Here is a 12,296-nt window from a genome sequence, read left to right as displayed (position 1 = left end):
AGAAACATAAAGCACAGTGGTGCTTAGGGTTATTTGAACTGTAGGGACTCACTCAAGAGGTTTCAGAAGAGAAGAATTTTACTATATTGCCTAGAAATCATTCTTGTGATATTTTGGTGAAGAATGTGACTAATTTGTGTCCTTGTCCAAAAAGTCTGCCTGAGGCTAAAGTGGAGAGATTTGGATTAATTCCACTGGCAAAGAAAATCCCAAAACAACTTACTATTGACTCTGTTGTATGGTTATTAGTGTTAAGTCTAATGAAGAATTATAATAAAAAAAGAGCAAATTGAGAAATTACAAAATGTACAATTTGAGGAGAAGAGGAGCATCAGGAAGTAGAATGGAGCTAAGTTCTGTGTTCAAGGAGATAAACAGATTAAGAAATAGAATAAAGGGAGTAATGACCTCAGGACAAGATCCCACCCAGCTAAGTTTCCAATTTGTGAAAAGGAATTAAAGAAAAGCTTAGAGCCAGGTGTGGTAGAACACACCTTTAATCCCTGCACTTCAGAGTCAAAGGCTGGTGGATCTCTGAGTTTGAGGGCAGTCTGTCTACAGATCAAGATCCAGAACAACCAAGTTTAGGCAGTGAAGGAAACATCAAAAACAGAACGCTGGATAAGACATAATTGAACGAAGAGGGGGGGTGGATTTTCCAGTCCCAGTAAGCAACAGAACTTGGCAGTTTCTGTCATGTGATTCTGGCTTTAGAGTCAGGGATACAAGAAAGGGGTTATGGAATTTTCCTCCACAACTAAGAAAAGCCACTGATGTAAGTTCATGTCAGGGGTGTCCCTGAATGGAGGCCTAGAGAGGCCATTTAGTGAAGCTGTGAAGGAGAAGCCTGGATTGCCTTGGACACCAAGATGTTGGAGATGCCAGAGTCATGGGATATCTGCCATAGAGAGCTGCTAACAGGGAGTGGAACAAAACCAGGAGAAAGAAGTGTGCTGCAGTCAACAAAGCTGAGAGGCATTGGAGAGCTGAAGAGTGTTTTGACATCAGACATAGAGATGCAAAGTTTGGAGTTTGTCTAGCTGGGTGTTGGTCTGTTTTGGTCCAGTATTTCCCCACTATGCTCCCTTCCCTACATTTTGGAATGGTAATGTATGTCCTTTGCCATTATATATTGGAAGTATGTGATCTGCTTTTTTATTTTGATTTTGCAGGGGGTTATAGTTAAGAGATTGCATGAATCTCAGATAAGACTTTGAACTTAAGACTTTTAAATAAGTTTGAGACTGTAATAGATTATGGGAACTTTTGAAGTTGGACTGAATGCATTTTTGCACTGTAGTATGGCTACAAGCCTGTGGAGGCCTGGGTGTGAAATGTGGTGGTTTGAAACAAAATGGCCCCCACAGGGAGTAGCACTATTAGGAGGTGTGGCTTTGTTGGAGGAAGTGTGTCACTGTGGAGGTGGGCTTTGAGGGCTCTGCTCAAACTACTCCCAGTATGGAACACAGTTCTCTTCCTATTGCCTATGGATCAAGATGTAGTATCCTCAGCTTTTTCTCCAGCACCATGTCTGCCTGCATGCCACCATGTCTCACCATGATGCTAATGGACTAAACCTCTGAACCAGCCCCAATTAAATACTTTCCTTTATAAGAGTTGTGTGGCAATGGAGTCTCTTCATAGCAATAGAAATCCTAACAAAGACACCTATATAGTAAGTAGTGGTTGATATTGGAGTTTGTGATCTTGGGTGTATAATAACATACCCTAGAGACACTGAGCAACAGAGTTAATGTGCCACCCTCAATGATCCTGGATCTGAAAGTAATTACAGACTCCCTTATTAAAATTGATACATAGCCGGGCGGTGGTGGCGCACGCCTTTAATCCCAGCACTTGGGAGGCAGAGCCAGGCGGATCTCTGTGAGTTCGAGGCCAGCCTGGGCTACCAAGTGAGTTCCAGGAAAGGCGCAAAGCTACACAGAGAAACCCTGTCTCGAAAAACCAAAAAATAAATAAATAAATAAATAAATAAATAAATAAATAAATAAATAAATAAATAAATAAATAAAATAAAATTGATGACAGAAGCAATACCAACAACTAAGTAGTACCAAACCCCAATTATACTGGTTTGGTGGTTGGAGATGACTATAGTGGATTTTGAAGCAAGACCGATGTTATACAACCCTTTTCTTAAATAAAAGTAAAACATGGTGGTCACTTATTGCTGACTGACAGCCTTGTACTTTTTACTGTGATGCATGTATACACATCAGTTGACAGTTATATGAAAAGAATATGACCAGTCACCTCCCCTCCCCTCCCCTCTTCTCCTTCCTCCTTTTCTTCCTCCTTCCCTTTCTTTTTTTGTTCCCTCCTTCTCTCTCTCTTTCTTTCCTGTTCCTCTCCCTTCCCCTGTCTTTCCTCCCCCACCCTTCTTTTTTTCTTTTTAGCGTTGCCCTGCATGACTCACAGCACATCCTCAATGGATATGTGTTGGGTAAATTTCCTTCCTTCTTCCTCCACATCTTCCCTTAAAGAAAACTAGATCTACAGCTGAGCCTCCTCCAGAAGGAATACAAATGGAATGGAATTGATCCCTGGTCTCTCAGGCCACACATTTGAAACCTTGGGAGCTGAGGATTGTGTGTGGATGTCTTGAACCAAGGATGATGCCTAAGAAGTCAGTATAAAATGTCACTAGATAAAATTTGAAGGAAGATGTTTGCATCCATGTCTATAAGTGAACAGACATCTTGCCTAGCACAGTGTCATCCCTAAATACCCCTTGATGTCAAAGGTTACACACATATATTCTCATATTCTCCTAGTAAGACTGTAACAAAACAAGTACAGAAAATTGTCATGAACACTGATCATGATTATTCAGCTTTCTAGGGATTTTATACAGAGTGAGTCTTGAAGATGGCAACTAAATTTGTGATTACAAAAAGTTAACACAGGAGAAATGGCTCAGTTGTTAAGAGTGTGTACCTCTTTTGCAGAGGGCCTGAGTGCAGTTCCCTGTAGAAGTAACCGTCTTATTAAATAAGAAACACGCCGGGCGGTGGGGGTGCACGCCTTTAATCCAAGCACTCGGGAGGCAGAGGCAGGCGGATCTCTATGAGTTCGAGGCCAGCCTGGGCTACCAAGTGAGTTCCAGGAAAGGCGCAAAGCTACACCCTGTCTCAAAAAAAAAAAAAAAAAAAAAGAAGAAGAAACACAGAGCCAATGTAAAGATAAAAGCCCAAGAGGTCAGAGCTAAGAGCCTTACCCTTCCTGCTTCAGCGATCCTCTTCAGCCAAGAAACCTACTTCCTGTGTGTTTGTCTTTATATAGACTTTCTGTTCTGCCTTCTCATTGGTTGTAAACCCAACCACATGACCGCCTCATCACTGCCTGTCTGTACAGACCTCCAGGTCTTCTATGGTTGGTATTGAGATTAAAGGCATGTGTCTCCAATGCTGGCTATATCCTTGACCACACAGAGATCTACCTAGCTCTGCCTACCAAGTGCTGGGATTAAAGGCGTGCACCATTAATGCTAAGCTCTGCTATGGCTTGCTATTAGCTCTGACCCCCAGGCAATTTTATTTATTAACATACAAATAAAATCACATTTCAGTACAAATAAAATATCACCATAGTTCCCAGCACCCACAGACAGCTCACAACCTCCTGTAGCTCTAGCTCCAGTGGTTTCCAATGCCCCTGGCCTCCTTAGCACCTGCACTCACATGCAGACATATACATGTGCATATAATTTTTTAAAGTAGAAGATTAAAAATTAAAATCATCCAATAAGTCAGTCTTAAGGGGTTGCTCATGCAAATTACAGAATTATCAAATGATAGGATGCTTTTCAACTATTCAAAAATTCACAGAAAGGTACAGAACAACATTCATAATTGCATTTGAAGGGTGTTTGCCAAAAACAAAATGTGCTGCATATTTTATGGATTGACAATTAGGGGAGTATGCATCCTCTTAAAGGTGTGGGTGCTGTAGGAAACAGGCAAAGGGCATCTTCAGGTAAGCAATGTTCTTTTCTTCATCTTTCCTTCCTTTAGCACTTTGGAAATAGAAATATTAAGATGGGCATGAGTTTTTAAAATCCACTGTGTTTATGGCTGAAGGGCTAGCTTGAGTAAAACACCTCGCTGGGTAAATAGAAGGGCCAGAATTTGAATGCCCAGAGCCACCACAAATGTAGGAGCTCTCCTAGAGTCCCAATGCTCAGGAGTTGGAGACAGAGACTCATTGAGCAATGTGGCTGTCTAGATTAGCCAAATCAGCAATTTCTAGCTTCACATGAGAGACCCTACCTCAGGGTTTAATATGAACAGTGATCAAGGAAGACATTCACACCCAACATCAACTTATGCCCCCCTACACACATTTGCACATAAATTTACCAATACACATGCTCACATACACTACACACAGAACAACAACAGCAAAAGAGCAACCCATAGTGCCAGCATTATCTTCAAAAATAAAAAGAAAGGAAGCCATGACCTGAATTCCCTGTGGTTGCTGAGTCTAACAAAGGGCTTTGCGGGCGAAGTCAGATGATGAAGTGGGCAGAAATGAAAAGGAGTTAGTGCTGCAAAGGACTTCTGATAAGCCATTTCCTGTTAGCATTCACTTGTGAGTCTTTAACAAACTAAAGTCCTTCCAATAAACACTCAGAAATTAGAAAGTGGATGTTGAGATTTCCCTCGTCTTTGCCACCCATAGAATTCATGCCTTTTATTTGCCATCAAAGGGCGAGAACATGCTCTTTGTTCCTCAGCAGCCACACGGGCATACACCTTTTACATTTGCAGTCAACCTATTTATAATCACAGGTCTCTGGGGACAGGTCACCTTCTTTTCATCCTTGTGGAACAAAGGGGGTTCCTGAGAGTACTGTTTTAAGAGTGGCAAAGTGCTTTGTTCCTGCAGAGGCCCCTGACCAATGCAGGAAATTAGTCAGTGTGCCCACAATGAACCCCTAAGAACAGCCCCATGAACACTCTATGGAGTATAAAATTAGGGAGCTCATTTTCTTACCGCTATATTCACCAATTTGCTGTCTTTCAACTAGAGCTATCCCTAACACCAGCTGCAGAAGGGAGTCTGAATTAAATTGCTATTCATGGGGCACCGCTTGAGGTACACTCAGGCCTGAGTAGGGCTTAGCAATACGCTCAGTATCTATGTAATGTGAATGTTTGTATTTCCAAATTCCCAAAAGGAGAATTTAGGGTGGAAGAAACTGAGATGCCTGGTTCTCCCCACTGAGGAGCCTCCCCACTGTGTGAGGCTGTGAGGGTGGAGCCCAAGTTGTAATGGAGACCTTGGGATGATGGAAGGCCCAAGACAGGTGAAGGTACCAAATGAAGCTTCCCCAAGAGAGGGGCCATGGATGTTGCAAATGGCAGGGACATAGAATCAAGGTTGTCCAAGCTCATTGGTGCTCAGATGATGCCTCTGGATATCCTAGAGATAAGACACGGACTGAGCTGAGCTGCAGGGTTTGGTGTGAACCCTGCTGAGTTTCCATACTGCTGTGGTCCAGTCTTGGCTTCCTAGTCTACCATTCCTTGCCTTTCAAGTGAGGGTGCTTACTCTGTACCATTGTAGAATGGAAGTATGTAACTTAATTGCTAATTTTGCAGCAACTTATAGCTGAGAGTAGGCTCTGAATCTCAGAAGAGATTTGAATTCAGACTTTTAAGCAATGTTGGAAGTGTTTAGAATCTGAGCCTCTTCAAATTGAACTTAATGCATTTTACATCATGAGAATACCATGAACCTTTGGGAATGTGGTTTGAGTCTGTAAAGTGGCCCATAGGCTTACGTGTTCGAGTATTTTGTCCCTAGCTTGTAGCACTATTTGGGTAGGTTGTGGAAACTTTAGGAGTGGGGACCAAGCAGGAGGAATTAGGTCACAGATACAGGTCCTTTTGGGTGTCCTTTCTCTCACTGCTTTTTGTGACATTCTTTCTTCTTCCTAGCATGCTAAGTTGTGGACAAGTGGAGCTACGCCCTTCCACAGCCATGCATGCCTCCATCCCTTCTCCGCTAGGATGGACTGAAATCAGGAATGAAAATGAGCTCTTCTCCCTTCAGTTGCTTCTGTCTGGGGTTTTGCCACAGTGTCAAAGGCAGGAACTGATACAGCGATGATAGATGAAAGTCACTCACCATCCTAAGAATAAGATCCCATGGTGGGACAGCTTCAAGGTCTCTCAGACACTCTTCTCCCTCAAGCAGTCATAAAAGAACTCCTTGACTTTCTTCCCATATGGCAGATCTTCCTTTCCCAGGGGTTCTACCCGGTACCAAGAGGAAGCTGAGCAAATAGGCCATGCTGAGTCACCTTCATCTATTACCTTTATCCTCTGGTCATACTTCTGTATGGCCAGCCACAGAAATATCCTGTTTTCCTTTCATCCTGAAGTCTGTGATGGTTTGAATAGGAATGGCCACCATAGACTCATGGGTTTGAATGCTTGGCCCATCGGGAGTGGCACTATTAGGAGGTATGGCCTTGTTGGAGTAGAAGTTGCCTTGTTGGAAGAAGTGTGTCAATGTGGGGGTGGGCTTGGAGGTCTCACATGCCCAAAGTGGTACAAAGTTCACTTCCTGCTGCCTGTGGATCAAGATGTAGAACTCTCAGCTCCTTCTCCAGCACCATGTCCGCCTGCATAACATCCACCATGATGATAATGGACTAAACCTCTGAACTGTAAGTCAGCCCCAGTTAAATGTTTTCCTTTATAAGAGTTGCTGTGGTCATGGTGTCTCTTCACAATTGAAACCCTAACTAAGACCAAGTCTTTTATCCCAATGCCAAGTTGAACTCAAGAATTCGCAATGTTAGGTAAGCCCTCTACCACTGTGGGATATTCCTCAGCCCCAAATTCCTCATTTTGAAGGGCTCCTGTGTCACATACAACTTTACCTAAATAGATTTGGTTGGCTCGTTTCTTGTTAGTCTGTCTTTTGCTATAGAGCTGTGGTTCTCAATCTTCCTAATGTTACGACCCTTTAATACAGTTCCTCATGCTGTGGTTGTTACTTCATAACTAATTTTGCTGCTGTCATGAATAGTAATGTAAATATCTGATATGTGGGATGTCTGATATGCAACCCCTGTGAAAGGGTCATTTGACTCCTCCAGGGGTTGTGACCCACAGATTGAGAACCACTGCTGTAGAGACTTCAATGACAAAAACAAATATAGATAGATAGATTAGATAGATAGATAGATAGATAGATAGATAGATAGATAGATACATATACATATATATATGTATTTCCATACATGTTCATTCTTCAAGTTCATTACATCACCCCTGTTCTAACTATCTTCCTGGCCATTCTGACGCAGCCTTCACTGGGAGTTCTGACTCTTCTATTCAATCCCCAACATTCTTAAAAATTGTGAAGGAAGTTTTATGTCAACTTCACAGGCTAGAGTCATCAAATAGGAGGGAGCCTCAACTGAGAAAAATGGCTTCATAAAATATTGTATAGGCAAACCAATAGCACATTTTCTTAATTAGTGACTGAGGTGGGAGGGCCTAGCCCATTGTGGGTAGTACCACCCTGGATTGGTGGTCCTGGGTTCTATAAGAAAGCAAGGTAAGCGAACCCATGGGGAGCAAGCCAGTAAGCAACTCCCTTCCATGACCTCTGTGCCATCTCCTGCCTCCAGGTTCCTGCTCTGTTTGAATTCCAGCTCTGGCTTTCCTCAGTGGACTGTTGATTCAGGATATATAAGCCAAATAAATCTTTTCCTCCTCAAGCTGTTTTTGGTCACGGTGTTTCATCACATCAATAGTGATCCTACCTAAAACAAAGACAAAGGTTTAAGTCTCTTTTTTCTAATTCCAAAGGTCCCCTGAAGGCTTTCAATCACCCCTAAGACAGCAGGTGTCATCTATGTTGACTTTTCTAGCCAAAACCTCTTATATATCAGCTGCCTTACTTAAATGGATGGTATTCTCACATTTTAGATAGCCAACACTATGAGATTCATATATTTATATATTTTGTTACATATTGTTATATTACATATATTATTAATATGTTATATATTACATATTTATATACTTATATCCAACACTAAAGAGATTTCATGCTCAAATTTTCCCTTACTTCACCTCAATAAGGAGCATAAGTCACTCAATTGCCATGTCAACACTAAGAGAGTCAACCATGACACTGGCTTCTCCTTCACCTCTCATAGGCAAGTGATCCTTCAGCTCTGTAGAGTTGACGTAATATAGATCAGGATATCATAACATTTTATCTAGCTTCCTTACTGTGGTGGTTGACATTGGTTGTCAACTTGACAGGATCTAGAATCATCCGGAGGACAAGCAGATTCTGGGCATGCTCTGAGGGACTACCTAGATTAGGTTAACTGAAATAGCAAGCCCCACCTTGACTGTGAGGGACACCATATCATGGGCTGGGCTTCTTGACTGAACATAAAGGGGAAAGTGAGCTGAGTAACAGCCTCCATTGCCCTTGACTTCTCCGCTATGAACACAATTAGACCAGCTGCTGCGTATGCCCGCCACCATGACTCCTCTACCATGACGGACTGTAGACTCAATTGTGAGTCCAGGAAATCTTTCCTCCCTTAATGTTGGTTTCGCCAGGGTATTTTTCACAGTATGAAACAAGTAACTGGTGCATTTGCCGTCAACTTGTGCTTAGATGTGGCATTCCTTCCTTCCTTCTTACATCCATTCTTGCTCCCTTTTAATTCATTGCCCTAAATAAAAATTATTCAGAATGTTTTCAATTTTTTTAAAGATTTTTTATAAGTGTTTTGCTTGCATATATGTATGTGCACCACATGCATGCCTGGTACCCAGAGAGGCGAGAAAAGGATGTAGGATCCCCTGGAACTGGAGTTACAGTTAGGAGCCACCATGTGGTTGCGGGAAACTATACCCAGGTCCTTTGCAGAAGTGCTCTTAACCACTGAGACGTCTCTCAGTCCCAATACTGTCTAATTTTAAAGTTCTCTCCCTTTCTAAAGATCAATTCTGAAACCATTAGAATGATCTCTAAGTCATGGTGTGGTCTGCCCACAGCTTCAACTTTTCATCTCATTTCCTGTTCATCTTCACGTTTTCATCCTGCTCAGTCAGCCTCAGTGAACTCCTTTCAGCTTTCGAAATTGAACAAGGACTTTCTTTTCTTAGAAAATCTGCACATATTGTTCTTTGCACCTGGGAGAAGCGTGTGTGTCTCTGCTGTGAATTCTCAAAGTCTTACATCCTTTTCTGCATCAGATGGAAGTGCATTCGGCTGTGCACACAGCTTGCCCAACAGAGATGGTTCCAAGGACACTTCATGTCACTTGCATCCTGTCACAGAGTCTGAAAACGGGTATTTTCAGAATTGTCACAACATTTCAAAGTTATTACCCAAGCGCAAGACTTTCTCCTTTCTTTTTTGACACTACGGACATGTTGGTGTTTCAATCTAAGGTCATTGCCTTATGTTCACAAGGTGGCTGCCAGAGATCTGTGTCTCTGGTTCTATTAGCACTGCACTCAAATGAGAAAGGAAGGGAGAAATTTCATCTCATGTTTATCATCTTTATCAGAGACTCAAAGCCTTCATTGAATTGCCCTACATAGAATTGGCCAGATATCTGACATAGAGACTAAAAAGGAAGCTATGTGGTGGGTACTAGGGATGATAGGAATAGAATAAGAATGTAATAGCTCCTGCTCTTATAACCAAAGCATCTTGATGTTCTTCTGTGTACTCAGTATAACAGTAATCACAGAGTCAAATAGGTAAGGCTGGAAAGATGGCTCAGTGGTTAAAGCGCTCGCCACATAAGTATGAGGACCTAAGTTCAAATCTCCAGCATTCACATAAAATCCAGGTACAGTGGTGAATACCCATAATTCCAGCATTACAGGGGGTGAAGGGTGGGGACAGGGGGCTGGTGGAGCTCAGAGGCTCACTGGCCAGCTAGTGTAGCAGAAACAGTGAACTCCGGGTTCAATGACAGACACTATCTCAAACAATGAAGTGTAGAAGCAATTAAAGAGGACATCCCATTGCCAGTCTCTGTCCTATTCTTGCTATTGCATGGTGAGTACACATGCACACATGTGTGTACATGAGCACACATCACACGCAGAGGTAAATATATCTATTCTGTGGTTGTCTTGTCTGTACATTTATAAACTCTCTGGCTGTGGGAAATGTTTCACTGCTCAACTCCTAGAACAAGCACAGTGAAGAGCCTATCTAGGTCAGTCAAGTCAACTGGCTGAGAGACTGACTGAACGAATATGAAGCAGAATGAAGAGAAAGCGGGTATAAATGTGACAGAAACCCTTAGAAACAAAACTCCTGGGAGTGATCACCATTTCTCTCATTTCCAGGCTGAGCTTTCTATTTCATGTGAATGAAAAATGAGTTTTTCCTCAAGAAAACTTGGACAGTTGCTTTGAGTGCTCAATTCCTTGCATGGTACATGTAACTATATTAACTCTCAGTCACTCTGGGTGAGCAGGCATGTTGTTGTTATTGAAATTTAGGAAAGAATTCATTTTTAAAAACATAAAGATGCAACCCTTGTTAATGAGGTGCATGATTCAGAAGTGTATTGTCTACTTACATAAATGTGAGCCAGTTCTTTGGGAGGTCATTCAAATATGATTGGAGAAAAAAGACAGGAGAGAATAGCTAGGAAGTTATATAAAGAGTACTCGGAACTTTCTGTCTAAATTTTCCATTGCTGAGCGCGTCACTCCAACAGATAGTTTGTCATTCAGGTCGGATGAGGAGGGAGAAAGAAAATGCCAAATGTCTGGCACACAGTGTGCATCTGGGCTGTTCTGTCCCTGAATCGAGTCCAAGAGGAAGTTGAGTTTACACCTATTTCTATCATGTCCTAAATATGCATCTGTGAGTAACTTGAGTGTTCTTTGACTCAAAATGGCACAATAGTCTTAAACTACCTCCAGTTATAAATACAGTCAATGCGCAGTTTTAAACCAAAGGTTGAGTAGTATTGAATACAGTCACCTCTAACCAACTTGTGAATACAGTCAACTATAACCAACCTGTGAATATAATCAACCACAATCAACCTATGAAGACAGCCAACCATAACCAACCTGTGAATACAGTCAACTACAATCAACCTGTGAATACAATCAACAGTCAACCTATGAATAGTCAGCTACAACCAACCTAACAAAACATTTGGAGACAGATCAGATCTCTGAAAGTAGCTACTCCTGTAGATACAAAATCTTTTCTTAGTTTTGGATGGACATTCTGCTTGGCCATGTCGAAACACACAGGGTGCTAGCATACAAATATCACATTTATTTGTTTTTTTTTTTTAAACCATTTAAATATCTCCACAGGCAAGGGGAAAACTTCGAGTTTTAAATATGTTTTCATTTGCAATAAAACTCCTTTAAAAAAACAGAAATGATTTTCAGATTGGCAAAGGGAGTCCCCTTTGATGTAAACAGATGGCTGAGAAAGATCACCCACATGCTGAACACAGATCTTGAAGAGGCATTTCTAAGAATGAAGTAGCACTTCTCAGCCTGGGCCACTTCCCACAGGATCCTTATTTAACCCACAAAAAGCATGTCACTTATGCCTCTGGCCAAGAGGAGCTCAGCAGCCCCTGTCCCACTTGCCTAACAGTCATCCTGACTAGCATCCAACTCTTCCCTCATGCTCCAAAAAGAGCTTGAGCAAGCCATTTCCAATAAGCCAGTGTTTGCGATCAGTCCTTAACTAATATCCTCCCATAGAAACGGTCTGCTAAGCCCCAGCTGAGCATATTAAGCATTTGAGTTAATGTGTGACACACATCTGTTCCACTTTCCCAGTGAGCAGAAACTTTGAGATGACTTAAATCCCAGACTCAATCAATGAGAGAGTGGGGGAAAGCAACATTTAAAACTAAGCTTTAAAATATAATCCAAATGAGGGTGTAAGAGACCATTTTGCTCTGACTAATAAGATTGTATACTGCCTCATTCAAATCCACGAAGCTACTAGGGAAGAAATACAAGCTCTTTATCTGACTCTATTTTTCATTTCAAGGTCACGGCCATTTCCTGGGGGTCATCTTAGCCCAAGACAGCAAGGAATGAGCAACAATGTAGCTTCCAAAATCTTGGGTTTGAATGCACTGGATTGCTGGAGAACACAGAGAAAAACTTACAGATTTGTCCTTGATGAGTAGAGCAGAGCACTGGATTCCAGCCATCAGCATCTTGTGCGGGTTCCAGGCCACGGAGTCAGCCCTGTCATGTCAAATAGAGAGAGAG

The 12,296-nt window shown here is 42.0% G+C and overlaps 1 protein-coding gene across 1 annotated transcript in view; it reads right to left on the bottom strand.

Annotated features, from left to right (window-relative positions):
- Gadl1 (glutamate decarboxylase like 1) overlaps positions 1-12,296 on the bottom strand; it is a 159,035-nt gene that overhangs the window by 115,454 nt on the left and 31,285 nt on the right. The window contains exon 10 of the mRNA XM_059267166.1: positions 12,191-12,272. Within this exon, the coding sequence (XP_059123149.1) occupies positions 12,191-12,272 (82 nt within the window). The remainder of the gene's footprint in view (positions 1-12,190; positions 12,273-12,296) is intronic.

Source organism: Peromyscus eremicus, chromosome 7 (genome assembly GCF_949786415.1).
Source record: "Peromyscus eremicus chromosome 7, PerEre_H2_v1, whole genome shotgun sequence".
Classification (NCBI taxonomy): domain Eukaryota; kingdom Metazoa; phylum Chordata; class Mammalia; order Rodentia; family Cricetidae; genus Peromyscus; species Peromyscus eremicus.
This window is presented reverse-complemented; position numbering and strand designations above follow the sequence as displayed.